At 42.1% G+C, this 20,576-nt stretch overlaps 1 protein-coding gene across 6 annotated transcripts in view; it reads right to left on the bottom strand.

Moving 5' to 3' along the window:
- LOC111160958 (chordin like 1) overlaps window positions 1-19,867 on the bottom strand; it is a 116,444-nt gene extending 96,577 nt beyond the window's left edge. For all 6 annotated transcript variants that reach the window (XM_022524360.1, XM_022524362.1, XM_022524365.1 and 3 more), the window contains exons 1-2: window positions 19,740-19,867; window positions 16,072-16,223 (exon numbers count right to left, since the gene is read on the bottom strand). In XM_022524360.1, the coding sequence (XP_022380068.1) occupies window positions 16,072-16,168 (97 nt within the window). In that variant the 5' untranslated portion in view covers window positions 16,169-16,223; window positions 19,740-19,867. The remainder of the gene's footprint in view (window positions 1-16,071; window positions 16,224-19,739) is intronic.
- Between the last annotated feature and the right edge of the window lie 709 nt (window positions 19,868-20,576).

Here is a 20,576-nt window from a genome sequence, read left to right as displayed (position 1 = left end):
GAGGGAGGCAGAGAGAGAGAGGGAAGCAGGCTCCCCGCTGAGCAGAGAGCCTGATGCGGGGCTCAATCCCAGGACCCTGGAATCATGACCTGAGCCAAAGGCAGAGGCTTTAACCCACTGAGCCACCCAGGCGCCCCTGCTTCTATCTTCTAAAACAGACTGACGAGCGTCAGTATTATTTCTTCCTTAAATGTTTGGTCAAGTTCCCCAGTTTATCGTCTGGGCCTGGTACTTTCTGTTTTGGAAGATTATGAATTATTGATTCAATTTCTTTAATAGATATAAGCTATTTAGACTATTCCTTCTTTAGTGAGTTTCATTGAACTGTATCTTCTAAGGTATTGGCCCACCGTTTCTATGTCATCAAATTTGCAGACACAGAGTTGTTCATTATATTCCTTTATTATCCTTTTGATATTAATGCATCAATAGTGATGATGGCCTTTCTTCCATTTCTGATATTAGTAGTTTGTCTCTTCTCCCTTTTTTCTTAATTAACCTGGCTAGAGGTTTGTTATATGGATCTCTTCAAAGAACCAGTTTTGGTGTCATTTATTTTTCTCTATTATTTCCTTGGTTTCACTTTCATTGATTTCTGCTTTAATTTTTTAAAATTTATTTTCTTTTGATTACTTTGGATGTGATTTGCTCCTATTTTTCTGATTTCTTTTTTTTTAAAGATTATTTATTTGACAGAGAGAGAGAGGGAACACAAGCAGGGGGAGCAGCGAGGAGAAGGAGAAGCAAGCTTTCTGCTGAGCAGGGAGCCAGATGCAGGGCTCCATCCCAGGACCCTGGAATCATGACCTGAGCCGAAAGCAGACCCTTAACAGACTGAGTCACCCAGGTGCCCCTGTTTTTCTAGTTTCTTAAGGTAAAACTCAAATTATTAACATTAGATCTTTCTTTTTCTAATATACTAATACTATGCTATAAATTTCCCCTAAGCACTGCTTTTGCTGCACACTGTGAATTTTGATAAGTTCTATCTTGACTTTCATATAATTCAAAATATTTTAAAATTTCTCTTATATCTTTGACTCATATGCTATTTTTTAAAGATTTTATTTATTTATCTATTTGAGAGAGAGAGAGTACACACGCAGAGAGGAGCAGAGGTTGGGGGGATGGTGGAGAGAGAATCTGAAGTAGACTGCTTTGAAGACAGAGCCTGACACGGGGCTCAATCCCATGACCAGGAAATCATGACCTGGACCAAACCCAAGAGTCAGAAGCTCAGCTGACTGAGCCACCCAGGCACCCTGATCCATGTGCTTTTTCAAACTGTATTATTTAATCTTTAAATATTTGGGGATTTTACAGCTATCTTTCTGTTATTGAATTCTAGTTTCATTCCAGTGTGAACTAAGAGGATATTTTGCATAATGTCTATTACTTTTAATTTTGTAAGGTGTGTTTTATGACCCATGAATGTGGTCCATCTTGGTAGATGGTTCACGTGAGCTTGAGAAGAATGTGTATTCTACTGTTGTTGGATAAAATATTCTATAGAAGTCAATGAGATTTGATTGACTGATGGTGCTGGTCAGTTTAATTACATCCTTACTGGTTTTCTGTCTTCAGGACCTGTTAATTACTAATAGAGAGGTGTAAAAGTTCCAACTATAATAGTAGATTTTTCTGTTTCTCCTTGTAGCTCTAATAGTTTTTGCCTCACATACTTTGGGATACCCTGTTGGATGCATACACGTTTCCTTGCTCTGAAAGTCTCCTTTGTCTGAAATTAATCTAGCTACTCCCACTTACTTTTGATTAGTGTCAGCATGCTATAACTTTCTCTGTCCCTTTACTTCTAATCTATATGGACTTTTAAATTTTTTTAAATGACGTTATTTATTTATTTGACAGAGAGAGACACACAGCGAAAGAGGGAACACAAACAGGGGGAGTGGGAGAGGAAAAGCACGTTTCCTGCCAAGCAGGAAGCCAGATGTGGGGTTTGATCCCAGGACACTGGGATCATGACCGAGCCAAAAGCAGATGCTTAATGACTGAGCCACCCAGGCACCCCTCTGTCACGGTGTTTCTGACTTCTCACATTTCCTTTTGTTTCTTTCTTAAGAGTTTCCATCTCCCGGTTCTCATTCCCCATCTAATTTTGAATATTATCCACTTTCCCTAGTAGAGTCCTAAGCAGACTACTCACTGTTATTCCAAATTCCCAGTCCGATAATTCCCGAATATTTTCTATAACTGAATCTGGTTGATGCTTGATTTGTGTCTTCAGACTCTGTTTTTTTGCCTTTCAGCCTACCTTTTACTTTTTTGTTGAAAGTTGGACATGATGCACTGGATAAAAGTAACTAAGGTAAATAAGCTTTTAGCATGAGGTTTTATGTTAACCTACCTGGAATTTAGGCTACTTGTACTCTTTGCCGTAGCTGTGATGTCAGAGCTAAAATTTGCTCTAATGTCCTTGTTTATTTCCCTGCCTATTGTTCTGGGCTTCTCTAGATTTAATAGTGTCTGAGGTGTGTAGTTTTCTCACCTGTAATCTCCTGTTATTACACAAAGGCCCTATCAATGTCATAGTAAATTGTGGCAGGGGTTGGAGGGAGAATCATTCTATAAATCATACGATTAGTTCTCAGTCTTTTAGCGAGTCTTTGCCTCTGAGCTGTGACCTTCAAGCGTGCTAATTGCATCTGCTCTCTTCCACCTGTGTAGATAAGACAAGAAGGCTAGTGGAGTTGGGTATTTCCCTTCTTTCCAGTTCATTAGACTCTGATAAAATGCAAATCAGGGAGGCTCTGGTAAAATCATTTCCCTTGAGGGAGGGCCTTAATTTAGGAGAACAAAGAGGTTTGGGCTTATTTCAGGATACTTTTCCCCTCCTATGCCTGGAGCCGGAAGAAATTTTTCTCCAATCTTCATCCTGAGAACCTCATAAAACTCACACAAAAAAGTTTTCTCTCAAGCTAGACATACTCCTTCTCCAGCAATACCCTTGCTCCTATCAGGACTCAGAAGTGGTGATTATATTCACCAAGCTTTCCAGATTTCAGAGCAAAGAATATAAGGCAGTTTACCCTGTGACCTCAATTTTCTAACCGATTCAAGAGGAGTTGTTCCGTCAGCTTTTTTGTGTGTGACAATGGGAGGGACAACTTCTAAGCTCTTTACATGTTCAGACCAGAAACCAGTAACTCTTCCCAGTTTTTTTCTGTGCATTGTATGTATAAAAGTTTTATCACAAAATTAACAACATATAGGTCTTATGTTTTATAAGCTATATTCTAAACTTAACATATCATGGATGTTTTTGTGCCATTAAATATTCCCTTATACTTCATGCTTAGTGTCGTGATTCTAAATGAGCGCTGTGGACCCATAATTCATTAACCCATCACCTATCTGGGGGGTATTAGGTTTTTGCATTTCCTTTTCTTAAAACAAATTCCATGAAAAATACCTGTTAAATAAATTTTTATATGCAACAGGGGTTATTTTCTTAATATAAATTCTTGAAGTAGATTGATTAGTCAAAGGTTTTAAGTGCATTCAAATTCTTGACCTGTACTGTCAAACAGCCTTCCAGAAAAGCTATACTAATTTACCTTCCCATTTGCAGTAGGTGAGAATGCCCAGCACTGGATAATTCAATTGTATAAAACTTTGCCAATTTGGACACTCGGGATGCTTCCATAATGTGGCTACTTTAAGTAACTCGGAAATAAACTTATGGGTGCATGTATCCCTTTGAATTATTGTTGTTATACTATTTGGGTAAATACCCAGTAGTGTGATTACCAGATGGTAGGGTAGTTCTATTTTTAACTTTTTGAGGAACATCCATATTGTTTTCCACAATGGCTGCACCAGTTTGCATTCTCAACAACAATACATGAGGGTTCTTTTTTTCCCACATCCTTGCCAAGAGTTGTTTCTTGTGTTTTTGATTTTTGCCATTCTGACAGGTATGAGGTGCCATTGTAGATTTGATTTGTATTTTCCTGATGCCAAGTGATGCTGAGCATCATTTCATGTGTCTATTGGCCATGTAGATGTCTTCTCTGGAGAAATGTCTGTTCATGTCTTCTGCCCACTTTTTAATTAGATTATTTGTTTTTTGGGTATTCAGTTATATCAGTTCTTTATATATTTTGAAAACTAAGCCCTTATCAGATATGTCATTTGCAAATGTCTTCCCCCATTCAGTAGGTTGTCTTTAGTTTTGCTGATTGTTTCCTTCACTGTGCAGAAGATTTTTATTTGGTGTAGGTCCAAGAATTTGGATTTATTTTTAGCCATAACAAAGAATGAAATTTTGCCATTTACAACAGCATGTATGGAGCTAGAAAGTGTAATGCTAAGCAAAATAAGTCAATCAGAGAAAGACAATTACCATGTGATTTCACCAATACCTGAAATTTAAGAAACAAAACAATGAGCAAAGGGGGAAAAAAGAGAGAGCGAGTCACACCAAGAAACACTGTTACTATAGAGAAGAAACTGATGGTCACCAGAGGGGAGGTGTGTGGGGGAATGGGTGAAATGGGCGAGGGGGATTAAACGTATCATGATGAGCACAGAGTAATGTACAGAATTGTTGAATCACTATATTACATACCTGAAACTAATACTGTACCTAACTATATTGGGATTATAAATAAAAATTTAATAAAAAATAAAATAAAACTGCCAATTTGTTAGTGGAAAACAGAACCAGTCTTTTTCTTTATCAGGAAGATTGAATATATATTCAATTTTAATAAGTATTTTTATTTCCCCACTTAGGATATTACTATTTTTGATATCATTGTTGTATTAATCTATACTTTTAAGCTCAGAGTAGATGCTCAAAATCATGTGTTAACTGAAAGAACTCAGAAAATCAAAATTACTTTCTAGGCAGAACTTGTGTGCTTCTCAGCCAAGTCTTAGAAATACAATTTTCTTGGTATAGACACAAATTAAGACTCTTGATCCACAATAGTCTAGAAGGGAGTAGGAAATATTTTAAATATTTTAACAATCTCAGGATCTTTAACCGATGAGGAATGATCCTAAATTTCCCAAAACAAACATTTAAATGAGGCACCTTTTGTTACTTTCCACATGTGAGTGAAAGGGGAGTGACTGTTTTTCTACGGTAAATTTATAATCTCACTCTCAAATACCTAGGTGATTTGCATTTCAGATATATGACTTATCTAGACACTTCAGAAAGAATCTGGGTATATACTTAGACGCAAATCCATGAAGGGGGCTATTCAAGTGTCATTATTAGGCTAACATAAATAATTCTACTCGTCTAAGTCTGCAGCCACTAAGACATAAATGTAGCTAAGCTAAAAGTTAGTTTGCTGATTTAAATCCACATTGCAAAGATGGAACCTTGTGTATTATGCATTTGATTACAGATTACTGTACTTGCTTGAATTAGCTCCCTCAGACTTTGACATTAAATCTACTTACTTAAAATATGAAGTTGGATGAGCTTTCACTATCAGCTCTGCCGTCTGCATGGTCAGGTGATTTACTTCTTACCAGATGAAAAAAAATGTGATAAATCCAAGATTAAGACCCCTGAAAGACTAAGGAACCACAAAAATAAGACAAGCTGTCAAAGTGTGGGTTTCAAGTGCCTTTACATATTTTTTAAACTCACATCCAAATTACTAAAAGGTTTTAACTTGCAAGAAAAGAAACAATATACATTTATGCCACAAGGAGGGTATCCTTTACATATTGATATTAAGGAAATTGCCATCTCATTTCTGAAATATCTTTAAGGTAGGTTATTTCACAGGCACTATTATTAAATGGGTCTTTTCAAGACATCTGAGCACCCCGTATTCATGAAATCCACACATCTACCAAAAATAACTTGTTTTTTTATAGATTCCATTTCCCCCAAAGTCAGTCTCTAAAGAGTGTTGTTGGACAGCATATGCAAACTAAACAATCTGAATTTTCCTGCTCTAAATGTGGCTCAAAGTTTAACGTAGCTGGTAAACATAAAAAGTGACTAGGGCCTAAACAACAGCCAGATGAGAATGGTCATAGCATTCGCAGCAATAACAAAACAACCACTAGTATTTGCCAGGCTAGATTCTAAGGTTTCACATACACGAATTTACTAAATGCCCACAACAGCCACATAAGGTAGGTTCTATTATTAGTCCCATTTTACAGATAAGGAATCTGAGGCAGAGGAAGATTTGGCACCACACCCAAGTTGATGTGACTGGTCAGGGTATACAGCTGGGATTCAAACCTAAGTACCCTGACTTCAGACCCAAGGGCTATAACCACTAGAGGATTCTAGCTTTTCCAGCTACACAGTTGCAAGGTACACGTCACCCACTTTAAGAAACTGGAAAAGAAAAGGCTTCCGCACATTCTTGCCTAACGTGTTCTCAAGTTACTCTTCCATAAGACCTTTGAAACAGCTTTGATCACCTTCTAAAGAATCAGGTGTTGTCCACAATAAAGTCAAGTGATAACCCAACAGACTGTATAAAATGGTACAGCTGGGAGGCTTCATTCTGCATTTTTTGTACCTATCACTATGATAAAGGCACAAAGTATAAAATAATATCCACCCTTGTTTTGTTTTTTAGCACATAAGAGTGAAATCACATGATGTTTGTCTTTCTCTGTCTGACTTATTTCACTTAGTATAATATCCTCTAATTCCATCCATGTTGTTGCAAATGGCAAGATCTCATTCCTTTTTATGGATGAGTAATATTCCACTGTGTGTGCTTGTGCATGCAAGCGTGCATGTGTGTGTGTGTGTGTGTGTGTGTGTGTGTGTGTGTGTGTATCCCACATCTTCTTTATCCACACATCTACACTTGGGTTGCTTCCATATCTTGACAATTATAAATAATGCTGCAATAAACATAAAGGTACATATATCTTTTTGAGTTAATGTTACCATTTTCTTTGGATAAATATCCAGTAGTGAAATTACTGAATCATAGGGTAATTCTATTTTTAATTTTTTGAGGAAACTTCATAATTTTTGACAGTGTTTATTAAATAAATATGTTGTACAACAGAAACAAAACACTGTATGTGAATTATTCTTCAATAATTTTTAAATGGGGATGCCTGGGACGCTCAGTAGGTTAAACATCTGCCTTCAGCTCAAGTCATGATCCCAGGGTCCTGGGATTGAGTCCTGAATCAGGCTCCTTGCTCAGCAGGGAGCCTGCATCTCCCCCTGCCTGCCTCTCTCTCTCTCTCCCTCTCTGACAAACAGATAAATAAAAATCTTTATAATATAATTTTTAAAATGTGTTTACAAGACAAAAAAATAGTATCCATGCTGTTAAGGGGTTTAAAATCTAATTGCGAAGCTAGATTAGCCAAGCTGGAAGTTCTTTTTCATTCTCTAAACTTAATAATACTCGCACAGCATTTCTTCTATATTATGGTACCAGAGTTTGGCAAACTATGCTTCCTGATGAAAATCTTACTCAAACACTAACTTCTGATGGAAACATAGTCCTAACTGCAAACATAATAGTGTATCATCATCTCAACAATATAGGATTTGGCCAATTATGCCCCAGATAGAAATCCACAAACCCTTGGAACTGGAGGCAGACATGGAATGGAACAGTAATGCCACTAGAGTTACTAAACAAAGTTCTACAATTACTGACTCTAATTTTTTTTTCAAGCACGTAACAAAAGTAAACACTATAAACCTTAAGACTCGTTTTACCATGGGTGTCTGGGATTAACACAATTACCACTGGTTGCTCGATGAGTACACTGAACAATGATCAATTTTAAGAAACTATGGCAAAGTCAATTTTAGCACATGCTTAGAAGTCTGAACTTTTACAAAGTTTTTGGCATTAACCCAAGGGAGAATTTAATGAGTTGCACAGCATAATCAACCACACCTAAAGTCCCAGTATATCATCTTGGACAAGAAGCATATGTGAGCCGATTTTATTTAAACAACGATGACTCGCCAACTTTTAGAAGATATAGGCAAGACAAAGTAAGCTTATCACTTGCCAGTAGCTGACAGATACCAGCTGGAGAATGCATGGTTTACCATTAACTAATGGTATCTGTGAGCAGAACTTGCTCCCAAAGTAACTGCAACTGACATTTGAGATGGACATTCAACCTGCATTGTCATAGCTAATTTTCAAATGGTGCATTTGGCCCTAATTAAAAGTGGCGATCCCTGCTACTTTAGGGGCCCCTGTTAACAAAAATAATGATAATTAAAAGTAAACAATGGGAGCACCTGGGTGGCTCAGTCCTTAAGTGTCTGCCTTCAGCTCAGGTCATGATCCCAGTGTCCTGGGATCCAGCCCCAAATCAGGCTCCCTGCTCAGCAGGAAACCTGCTTCTCCTTCTCCCACTCTCCCTGCATTTGTTCCCTCTCTTGCTGTGCCACTCTCCGTCAAATAAATAAATAAAATCTTTAAAAAAGATAAAAGTAAAGTAAACAACAGAGATACGTGACTATGCCATTGATGTTTTGCCCAATCATTACCATCTAGCACCCAGGACTGGGTCAAAATGTCAATAACTTAATCGTCAGTCTAAAAGTAAGAAAACATTCTTTGGAACTGTTTTTGATAAGAGCTATTACTGTAGACACATCATCCTGCAAGTATGACAATAATATTTATTTTATTATAACACATACAGTCAGTGAAAAGAGCAATGAATCTTTGCTGTTCATTATATGAGTGGATAAATCAAGTACACAAGTTCCTTTTTAATTATTTTTTAAAAGGCTACTTTAGACTATAATAAAGCAGAGGGGGGGAAAAAGCGTAAATACTTCTGTCATTTATCAAACTTGAAGCCAAGTGCAGAAAGGGCAAAACAAGATATAGTAGTTACACATGAAAAAGTGTCCTATTTCTCAGGCAGTTGAGTTATTAGGATTGAAGTCTCTATCAGATTTCCTCTGGGCTTTAAGACTTCACTTCCAGGTTATGGAAGCCAGGAAAAAGCCAAAGTCTCCATCCCGCATATTCAGCTTATTACTGTGTGTCTGGGGTTAGTTACCTTATTCCTACTTAGATCATTTGCCCCAAATTAATTCAAATTCTTATATATTGAGCAGCCTCTACCATCATGGCCTTCCCACTATCTGCGCCTTGGTGGCTATTTCAATTTTCTACGAGTAGGTGGGCAAACTCAATGAGAAGAAAAGAGTCCATATTTCAAAGCATTTTGACTGCGAGTAAGGCCACACCACCGACTCAGATAAGAACTGGAGACTTCTATGAAATCTCAATTTATTGTGCTTTTCTAGCCCCCCACTAGCACAGGTAACTGGTAGTTGGTGGTATTCTCCTCAGTCCTTACTATGAGGCCACATGGAGATCCTGTCACAGAAAGGCTGCTTGGCTGGTGAGACCTGACCTGAGTATTTTTCTGGCTAAAATCATCTCTTACATGTCATCTGACACAGGACTTTGGGTAAAAATCAAAGCTCTTGTTTGAACAAACAAGTTGTTCTTCCCATCAGCACCTCGGCAGCGTAAGTCTCTGCTAAGGGACGTTTGCTTTCCATTTGGTCAAGAGCTTAAGATGTGGGGCGTCTGGGTGGCTCAGTGGGTTAAGCCTCTGCCTTCGGCTCAGGTCATGATCCCAGAGTCCTGGGATCGAGTCCCACATCGGACTCTCTGCTCAGCGGGGAGCCGGCTTCCCCCTCTCTCTCTGCCTGCCTCTCTGCCAGGTTGTGATCTCTGTCTGTCAAATAAATAAATAAAATCTTAAGAAAAAAAAGAGCTCAAGATGTGCTCTTGAACTTTATTCACAGCGGGGTCACCTTTGCATGCCCTGAGACAGATATATATATATATAAAAAAAAAATCCAGCTTTCGCTTCAAACAACTTGGGATCTATCACCATTGCAGGTGCATTTTCAAGAATCTATTGTGAATTGACAGAATAAACTAAACTGGTTATGAGGCAGGGCTTCATTTTAGTGAAATAATGTATATGTATGATACTACATATGCATAGCCGAGCATGGAAAAAAAAAACAAAACACTAGGGAGCACGAGCAGGGGGAAGGGCAGAGCTAGAAAGACAGAGACAGAGAGAGAGAGAAGCATGTCCCTGCTGAGCAGGGAGCCAGATGCGGGACTCAATCCCAGAACCCTGGGATCATGACCTGAGCCAAAGGCAGACGCTTAACCCACTGAGCCACCCAGGTGTCCCCATTTTCTTTATATTTTATGTGTCTTCTGAATGTTTAAATGAGCATCTATTTTATTTTTTTATTATTTTTTGGAGGTACCTTAGCTTTTTTATTTTGGCATCTATTTTAAGATCAGAAAAAAAAAAACATGTTAATGTAAAGCTTGCTTAGGGTGTCTAATTACTGACAATTTAGTCTATGTCTAGACCATCTGAAGTTAAAAGGATCTAGACCACACTGCCTTCACACTTACAGAAAGACTTATTGAGTTATAATTTATTACTTGCCCTCTTCTTTTACAGAGTCAATAAAGAAAGGCTATTCTTTCTTCTCTGAAACCAAGGTTACAGATGGTATCCTTGTACCACCCAAATGTGCCTTATTCAAACATCCCATGATCAATACTGCCTAAATGGGTGGGAGGTAGGAATGATATCTGTAGATGAACTGGAATTTTCTCTTGCCAGCCACTCCAGACTCCCTTTTTATTTTTTCAGAAGCACAAACCAAATTTGGAGTGGGAATGCTACAGTGCACCAAAGCAGGCGTTCAAAACATCTATGCTTCCGACTTTCTTCAGAGGTGCTCTATTTCATTTCATCTTTAAAAATGTTAGCTTGCAGCTATTCTTTCATATATAGCCTGTACCTAATCTTTTTTTAGAAGCAGCCAGGCTATAAATCTTAAAGGAATAACGCTCTTTTCAATGACCTTGGGACAGTGATAAAAGTCCAGGTGTGCTCCAAGGACCCAAAGCCAGAGCCTCATTTTCCCTCATCCCACCTCCTCAGTGCCTACTCTGGCATCCTTCACTTTGCCGTCCAGAGAACAAGAATTCTCAGCTTATAAGTAGAGAATCCTTCATTCAGAGAGCATGAATGACTCAACTGATACCACATAGCAAGCAACAGAACTGACCAGAAACCAGGTCTCCTGCCTTAAAGCACAGTCCTCTTTCCATTAGACTCTGAGGACATTCCAATCCTACTGAGAAATCAGGGAAATCTAAGAAGCATGGACACAGAGGCACATATTTTTAACCTTCCTCACAAATTTCCTTTGGCTTAGCTTCTTCAGGTTCCTGAATAACGTTCATGCTAGTCCCTTTTAACTCCCCAGTAGTATACCGCCTCTCCTAGGAATCCTGGTTACAAAGTTCTTTATTCATTCACTTGGATCACCCCTTATGTGGTAAGTGGCTGCCCTAAGCAAAGGAATGGGCTTCTATTCAAGAGTATGAACTTGCTTCCCTTAGAGAACTGCTAGAAGCAAACTAGTGTCATGAACAGAACACTGAATTTGAAGACCTGGGGTTTGGATCTAAGCTGACCCCAGAGCCTCCACTCCCAACCCCACTGGCACCCCCGACATAAAATAAAGAATCATTAAGATTGTACTTTGTGGGACACCTGGGTGGCTCAGTGGGTTATGTGGGTCATGATCTCAGGGTCCTGGGACTGAGTCCCACATCAGGTTCCCCATTTAGCAGAGAGCATGCTTCTCCCTCTCCCTCTCCCTCTGCTGCTCTTCCCGCTCATTCTCTCTCTCAAATAAATAAAATCTTTTTAAAAAAGAAGAATGTACTTTACAAAACATAAAGGTATCCAAAGTTGAGGTGTTCTCCCTTTCATCTACTTCCACCTACAAGAGCCTCTAAGACGTAAAGCAATCTACTCTTTTGCTTGCAATTCTTTCTGCCATCCAATAAAGTCCAATCAAATGTCCAAGCAAGAAGCTAGAAGAGGAAAACTCAAGCCTGTCTGGTTTGTTTGCATGACAGAAGCTCAGGGTAGGCTCCGTAACAGGTTTGTTTTCAGGCAGATATTGGAAGCTTTTCTCCTGAAGAGAAAAAATGAGTGAGATTCTAGTCTCCTGGAAGATCCAGCTAACACCTTGTCCAGCAGGAACGCACTCCACGAAATACACGGACAATCCCTCTCCCCAGAACCTTTGCCAGACCTGGCCCAGCCTGGTCCTTTGGAAATACATAACTGAATATTCCTCACAACTCACTTGTTCCACCTCACTTTAATCCATCGTTCATTAACCACGTTAGAACTGCCAAAAGAGGCAAACTCTTCAGTGTGCCTGTCCCATATTTGCATGAATTATCATGCGCTGAATGTTACGCTCCTTTGAACTTCAAAAGAGCTTCCTGGCCTTTTTGACTACAACTTCAACAACAAAGCATAATGGAGTTCCTGAAAGAACCCCCCTCCTCCCCAACCCCCTAGCCGCCTCCGCTTCGGACTTCAAACCTTGTTGCTTCTGGACAGTAACAGACTTTTCTATAAGCCACACATGGCTCTGTCATCCATTGCAATGCACCATCAGGACTCCCTAGGTTCCAGAAGCCCACTTGTCTCCTGGGAGAGCAACATAACTAACAGCTAATTGGCTACTAGCAAGTGGCAGCCCTCCCTTTCCTTGTGAAAACAGCCTTCTGCAAATATGGCTTTTTCTCCAGACCTCTGCATATACTACACCAACCGAGTGAGCCTCTTTGACCAAATGGCATGCCCCCCTCTTTCCACCCTGATGCCCAAGACAGGAGAGCGAACAGACTGCAGTGTGTGCATTGATATAGGTGCTTCTACTGAAATCAACCCATGAAGGGTCAAAACCCTTTTGTAAAATGGCATCAGGCAGCAAGGAGAGACATGACAATGTATTACCTTTACACTTCCAGGTTTCCCGGAGTTTTCCCAGATTTTTATCCCTGTCATAAAAGTCATACTTGCCAAATGTGGAAACTCCAGAATAAACAAGCACAGAGATGAACAAAAAGAAGTCATGAGCCTACCACCCACAGATAAAAAAAAATTAGCTCCCCACTGCACACTATACATGACTATAAATTTTAGATGGAATAGAGAACTATGGGTAAAACCCCACATTATGGAAGCAGTAGAAAAAAAAATATTACAGAGCGAGTGGTAAGGACCTCCCTGGGAAGAAGAAATTTTGAAGCCATAAGGGAAATAAATAACTGATCTGATGACATCAACACTTAAAACCTCCCCATGGGCAAATCCGTCTTAAAGTTTAAAGCAAAGGACAGATGGGAAAAACAGTATTTTAAATACAAAAGGTCACTAACAAGTTTCAATATAACAAAATGTTCATAAGTAAGTTCTTACCGACCACAAAGACAAGCAACCTAACTGCAAAATGGGCCAGTCACTGAAGAAATTCAATTGGATTGAAAACGAATTGCAAAGATATGCCAGTAGTAGGAAAATACCATGGCAAAGCTGTAGCATGATTCCCCCCATTAAATGGGCCACAAGATACAAAGATTAATTATACTTTTAGTAAAGGAGGTAGAGAAGGACACTCAGACAGTGGAAGTATAAATGGATGCAACGCATTCTGGAGGATAATTTGACAGTGCTCACCAAGGTGAAAACCCAACATCCACTCTGATCAAAAATACTTGCCTAATTGCCCAAAAGGTATTCATCAACACCTTAGTTTTAATAGCAAAAACTGGAAACAACCTCAATATAAACAACTAGTGACTGGTTAATTAAGCCATGGCACACTTATCCGACGGGAAACTATGCAGGCATGAGAAAGAATATGGCACGGTTATACAGCAAGGCTCTGACGTGAAGGAGGCCCCAGACACATATCTGAATAAAAGTTATAGAAAATACATGTCGTACCCCATCTTCATAAAAGAAAAAAAAAAACCAACAAACACATACGTGTGTTTTTAGGACACAGAGAAAAGAGTTTGAAAGATCACATAGCAAACTATTAGTAATGGCTACTACCCCTGGGAAGGGCATTGGTAGCTGAGGGACGAACTTTCTTTATAAAGCCCAGATACTTTCAGATCGTTTTGGACGATGAGTATTATTAATTTTAAATTTAAGAAAATTAAAAAGGACTTAATTAAGCATTTCACGGGGCTCTCAAACTTATGATATGCACTGTTTTTAATGGTAGCATGAGAGTATGTTACAAACATCGTTTATGTAACCAACCCCAAGTGGACGGGCATTTCCACTGCTTCTGACTTCTCCCTATTAGAGCTGCAGTATAAATCTCCATGCATACCTTTTATGTATGTGTGTGTGTGTGCGTCTGTGTGTATCAAGGCAACATACAGAGAGCATATGCTTTGAGATTTCCCCTTTAGTGGAGATAACTTAGCACATGTCCTCAAGACAGTTAGCTTGGGCATGGCCACACGGAATGACCCTGAACCGCTCATTCCGGGAACAACCATACCCTTAGCCTCATCATCTGACTATATCCCAGAAACAGTAGAAGAGAACTGGGGGGTCTAGGCCATCTACTATGTAATCATTTTGACACCAACAGAATATTAAAAGGGCTTGGGACAAATTCATGGGCAGGAGGGGCCTGTAAATATTTTTGAAGTCCTATTTTTCTTTGGTTTGTCAATTAAGCTCAAGATTGCGTGGACAGTAATCTTCAAGTCTTCATACCTATGGAAGACTTCCCAGAAGAGATGGTCTTCCAAGAGTTGCAAGCTTTCCCTTATCAAGCCATCAGTAAGTTTCTTCCTAAGAGAGCAAGGATCTTAGGCCCAGCTGGGTTGTAACCGGAGCTGAGGATGAATGGACAACTTTCCTATCACAGCCACTCAAAGGAGAGTTTTCTGGCAGAAGGAGGTCATTTGAGGGAAACAGGAGAGAGAGAGAGAGACTGATTCAGAGTTTCCTTGCTGAAACCTGGGCCCTGCTAGACTTCTTCTCGTGCCCTCATCACGCTAGGTATCACCACAGGTCACTTGTGCTCAGAAGCCTAATCAAAAGCACCCCTTCTCCCGGGAAGAAGACAGAGAGGAATATGAAAAGCGCAGGGGGACAGAAACACACGTCATGGTGGAATGGATTTGGCACCGTTCTCCCTGTCAGCAAGCCTCTCGCCGGCTATAGTTGACTTCCGCTGATAAAGGAGATAAATGTTTCAGTGATGGGCTTCAGATGCTGCTGCAGCTCCTACCAGGAAGATTTTCACAGTTCCTCTTCATGAATAAGTTCAGTGGAGCAGAGAATGCCCTTCTTGGCCCGTCTCCATTTTGTGCTTCTTTTGATGCAGCCAAAGAGGGGAACCCGAGCAATGGCTTTTCCTTCCAATTTAGAGCAAGCGTCCACCCCAGAGAGGCCTGCAAGTGGCCCCAAGAAGGTGAGGCTCGTACTTTCAGCAGAAAGCTCCTAACAAGAGCAGCGATGTCAACGGTTACACATCAATCTCCCAAACGTGGGTAATTATACCCCCTTCCTGCCACTCGGCTTTCTCCAATGTGTTAGCCCATCACATGGATCGCTGACTTTCTAGAAATATTCCCTGGCTTTGCGGGGACGTTTTTTCAATAAACAGCATCCAATTTGCTCACGGTCCCTGGAATCTCAATTTCCTCAAAGGATTTTTCATCTGAATCCAGTTCATGTGAAGGTTTTTTCCTTCTTCGTTTTGTGGCATAAGGAAATAGGCAGAGCCTGCCTTACTTTTTCTTTTCTTTTTTTTTTTTTCTTTTCTGTGTTATTCTTTTTCATAAACTGAAAACCTCTGCTGAAGAGTCTGAAATTTGGGAAAAAATCCAGCTCATCTGTCAGATATTTCTAGAGCTACGTAAAATGGAATGAGATTTGTACAGTTTAGAACAGGAAAAGGAAAGTAGGCTAATGTGTCATGTGTTCTAGGAGATGAAAACTATATGAAAATCAGAAAAACAGCCCTAAATTTAGTTGGCCCGATGCAGAGCTCCCATTCTTTTATCAACTCATGCATAAGTCAGTAACATTCACTTTCTTCTCTTAGAATAATTGTATGGCCACATTTGGGCTAAATCACAATCCCTACAGATTATAAGCACATTTTCAAAGAAATTACAAGAAAGTATCATGTTTTTTTAATCTCAAGACACTTACGTTTTACTTGCTCTGTTTTGCTTCCTTCTAGGAAAAGAAAGAACAGCAACAAGGAGGAGATATATTTCACACCTCCCATTTTCCACTTCTTTCTCATCTTCGCCACTGCAAAAGGCCACTCAAAACTTTCAGGGCCTGGTGTATTGAAGCGGCTGAGAAGAAAGCAGAAAAAAAAAAAGACTTAGGTCCTCGGAAACTGATGGAGATCACCCATGCCTAAACTTTTGACTCACCAGGGGGGAAAAATGCTGGAGAATTTATATTAAGTGTAAGCACTGTTTTCCTGTGTGAGAAAGAGCACTTGCCTCTCCTGTCTTGCAAAGATTGCGGGCGGGGGTCGGGTAGGATTCAAGCAAATGATCATGCATTCCTATCCAATGCTAAGGCTAAAATCCTTATAGACATATCATAGGAAAATAAAAACAAATTTTGAAATCATCCTTTCTAACAGAATTAGAGTTGATTTCTCAAGAGATTTTTCTTTAGGAGAAAAGGGAAATGGGTTTGCAAAATGGGTCCTTTGGCAACAAAGATAAAAATAATAGGCACGGGACCCAAACAATTTCTTTCTTTTTTTTTTTTTTAAAGATTTTATTTATTTATTTGACAGACAGAGATCACAAGTAGGCAGAGAGGCAGGCAGAGAGAGAGGGGGGAGCAGACTCCCCACTGAGCAGAAAGCCTGATGCGGGGCTCGATCCCAGGACCCTGAGATCATAACCTGAGCCAAAGGCAGAGGCTTTAACCCACTGAGCCACCCAGGCACCCCCAAACAATTTCTGAAATGCAAGTTAACTCATCTTAGCTTCAAGACTACTGCTACTATTAATCCTTCAGGGAGGAGGGGTAAATCGGTCAATGTTTCTCCTACATCTTCTAAGAGATCTATAAAGATCTGCAGTTTGGTTACTTTTGTTGGAAAACATGGACGTAGTTAGCAAATGGATACAATTAAACGCCTTGACGGGTCAGACATATTGCTCTCACATGAAGTCCACTGCAAAACGTTAGGGACATTAGGCCAATTTATATAGACAATGTGTTTGCACTGCACCACCATGCAGAAGACCATCAAAGCAACTGCAATTCTTTAAAGTATGAGACTTGCATTTCTTGTCTAAGGAGTGGAAATCTTAAGCTGTTTGAGCCTTAGAACACAGAAAGTTTGCTATCGCTCAGGTCTAGCCACAGGTCATTTCCATAGACTTTGGAGTTTGTAAAACCCATCCAGTGGATGGCTAGAAAACATGTAAATGTTCAAGACACTTCAAATTTCAATCTAGGGTTAACCCCAAGTGGGAACTGAGCACACTGATCGTTTCTGAAGGGCCAACCTAAATATTGAGTATAAAGGCAAGATGATCCTTCCTGCTCCTTAAACAAGGGCCAAATTTTTGTAGGACATGTTCCTAGGTCCTGAAGGTGTCGTTCTGACATCTTGGTCCCCGCTGTAAGCTTGTGGTCCAGCTTTAATCACTCAGCACATCTCTGTCCTCTGAGAGCTACCAGATCCCCTTGAAGCAAATCAACACAGCTACCCACCCCAGTGAGGTTCTATCTGAGCCTACTTTAATAAGCTTATCCCCCAAGCCTTTGAGTGAGAAAGACTTTCTAACCGCTGAAATCCAATTTATCACAATCACATATGGATTTCAGGGGGTATTTTTTGAAACCACAGTTTTCGGGTCTCCCCATGCAAGAACCAACAGGGCTGTTTTTCTTGTACAATGGTTGGGCGATTCGGTGAACAGTAGCATTGCTTCATAACTCAAGCTGGCAAGAAAACGGCTCTCAGAATTTTTTTGCTTTTCTTGGGTCCCAACTGATGTTATGAGCAAATAGAAGAGTTGGTGACGAGAGAGCAATTAATCTCTTTTGGCGTTACTGTCATCTGTGTGGCCTCCCAGGCTGTGATGGAGAACATCAGAAAATGAATCGCTTTACAAATATTCACTTTTGATTTACAAGATCTTAAGTCCTGTCTTTGTATTCTGTGCAGAAATATAAACTGAGAAGAATTCCCTCCCCAGGACTCCTCCCTGTTCAATGTCGCCTGATCCCTGTAACTTTTTCTTTTGGGGGAGGGAGGTGGTTTCAAGGCATTTGTTCGGACTGCATCGAAAAACCTAAGCAAGCATTGCTCAGCAAACATGCCGACTCTTATACTTGCAAAGAGCCAAACTGTCCTTAATTTTTCAAATTATACTTTGACCCAGTTAACTGGAGTTATTTCTGCATTAACTCTCTGCTTCACTCGGGCTGTTGTGCCATCAAACTTGCACTGACTCTCTTACAGGTTACTTAGAAAAGTAGCTCACAGACCTGTTTTGGGGGATCTAGCCCCCACCCAAGAAAGCAAGTAAGAACACAAAATCCTGCAACTAACACTGGGAGGGGGTCAGGGGGCCTTACAAAAGAACAAGAAACATGTCAGAACCTAAAGAAGTATATCCATTCAGGAACCTCTATGAAACAAGCATTCACAGAGTTCATTAGCAGCAAGCAAAGGGACTGAAGGCTCCTTGCCTGGCTGGAATCACAAGGTAATCTGGGCCATCAAGTGTCAGAAGTTGGGACCTTCTCAGAAGAGGTCTCCTGGGTAGAAGAGAACCAAAGAGACATTCCCAAAGGCTGGCTAAGGGATGAGCACGGCAGCCAGTTCTTCACTGCCCACAATGTCTCTTTAATCCTCCCGAGAGGCTTGACTGCCCTTGTAAACTCACATTTGCTGTCTTCTGTGGGTCAGCCCGGGGGGTAGTGATTCTCTCTGGGCCAAACAACAAGAAGATACTGGGGTCTCAGGCACGCACGCATCCACTGAGATCCTCTTCCCACTCCACCACCCAACAAGAAAAGCTCAGTTCACCGGTGGTGGGTGGCCACCGAAAAAATGGCAGTTCTAGCCCGGGGTGTCTCTAATCAGAGTCAGTGCTTTCACTGCTGCTGATGAGTGACAAACAATGCCTTACATTTGGCTTACAAAACACCTTGCCAGCCATCATTTGGTTTTATTCCCCACAACTCCACCTTCAAAATGGGCACCCTGGAGCCCTGAGAACTCAACTGCCCATTCTCATAGTGGCAGGGTCAGCCGGGAGGGTCTGAAAGGCAGGCTTTCCAGGCCCTAAACTCTGGGAGTACGGTGCTGCTTCCTGAGTCCAGCATCACAAGCTCTGACCCCAGTGGTCTGGGCCGGAAAATGAGACAGATGTCCAGAGGGTAGAGGAGCCTCTTGCCTCGTCTGCCCTGTTTCATTAACTTAGCACAGATTAATCACCCGCAGGTCCAGGGCACTTCAGCAAGCGAGAAAAAAGCCTCTCGGGACACAAGAAGTAACTAAGGGGACTGCAGAAGCCCTTAGGTGGCTAGCCAAGTGGCCTCCCCAGGGCGCTAGAGCCTGGAGATAAGCAGGCCCAGCAGGGAGTGGCAAGTGGTGAGTTCAAATCCAAGGTCCCTAACCTGCCCGGGTCGGGCGCCTGGGAGCCCACCTCCAACCCGGTCCCTGGCAGCTGGACCCGAGAGCAGCGAGTTGGGGTGGCAGGTCCGGGGAGAGCGGGGCGCGGGGGGGGGGCCGTTCAGGGGCGGCTGGAGCCAACAGAAGACACCCCACCTGTGCAAAAGCTGGAAAGGAAGGTAGGGGGAGCGGACATCGGGCACTGCTCACTGACCTGGCCACTGGCCTGCTCCGTCTTCCACGCGTGCACGCGCTCCGAGCTCCCCGGGGCGCTCCTCCGAGGTCTGGGGCTCGCAGGTTGTGGCGAGAGCTAGAGTGCGCGCGAGGGGGGGAGGGAGGACTCAAAAGTGGGTGGGAGGAAAAACATCACCGCCCTCACACCACGAGGGAGCAGCGGCTCGCTAAGCTCCCGGGGGCAGAGCTTAGGCGCGGGCGCGGCGGCCCGGGGCCACCTGCCCGCCCGCTGCCCGCCGCCCGCCGTCCGCTCCCCACTTGGCCGGAGAGGCCAGCCGCCCCGCGCAGGCGGGAAGTCGGCGGGCACGCAGCAGCCGCCAGCCCGCAGCCCGGTCTCCGCCCCGGCACAGCGGCTTTCCTCCTGCTCTGCGGGCCCCAAAGTTAAGAAATCGGGAGAAAGTGTGAGGCTCAGCCGGCGACTTTCCCATCACGCAGCGCCCCCACTGCACCCCCCTCCTCTGGCTAAGCCGGCGTTGGGGTCTTAAAGGGACCGCACCTCTCCTCCAGCCCCTCCTCCCCCTCAGCGCTGGAATGCACCTAGGAGCTCCCCATCCCTCGCGCGGGCGCTGGAGACCCCGGCTATCCTCTGACCTCCCTGTCTGGAAGCCCGCAACCCTTCTCCTCCTGCGCAGGGCCCCTCTGAGTGCACCTGGTCGGGTCCTGAGCCGGTGCGCGGAACGCAGGAGGAGCTGGTCTCTAAAAACTATGCCCCAGCAAGCTGCTTATCATTTCGGGGGCGTTTCCCAAATCTACACCGGGGCTAGAAAAGTGGCAAAGTGTTGGTGTCCTTACACGCGGGGGGGGGGGGGGGGGGGGG

This window comes from Enhydra lutris, unplaced genomic scaffold (assembly GCF_002288905.1).
Source record: "Enhydra lutris kenyoni isolate GAN:26980312 unplaced genomic scaffold, ASM228890v2 scaffoldscaffold80, whole genome shotgun sequence".
Lineage (NCBI taxonomy): Eukaryota > Metazoa > Chordata > Mammalia > Carnivora > Mustelidae > Enhydra > Enhydra lutris.
The sequence above is the reverse complement of the archived record's forward strand: the minus strand, read 5'-3'. Positions and strand labels throughout refer to the sequence as shown.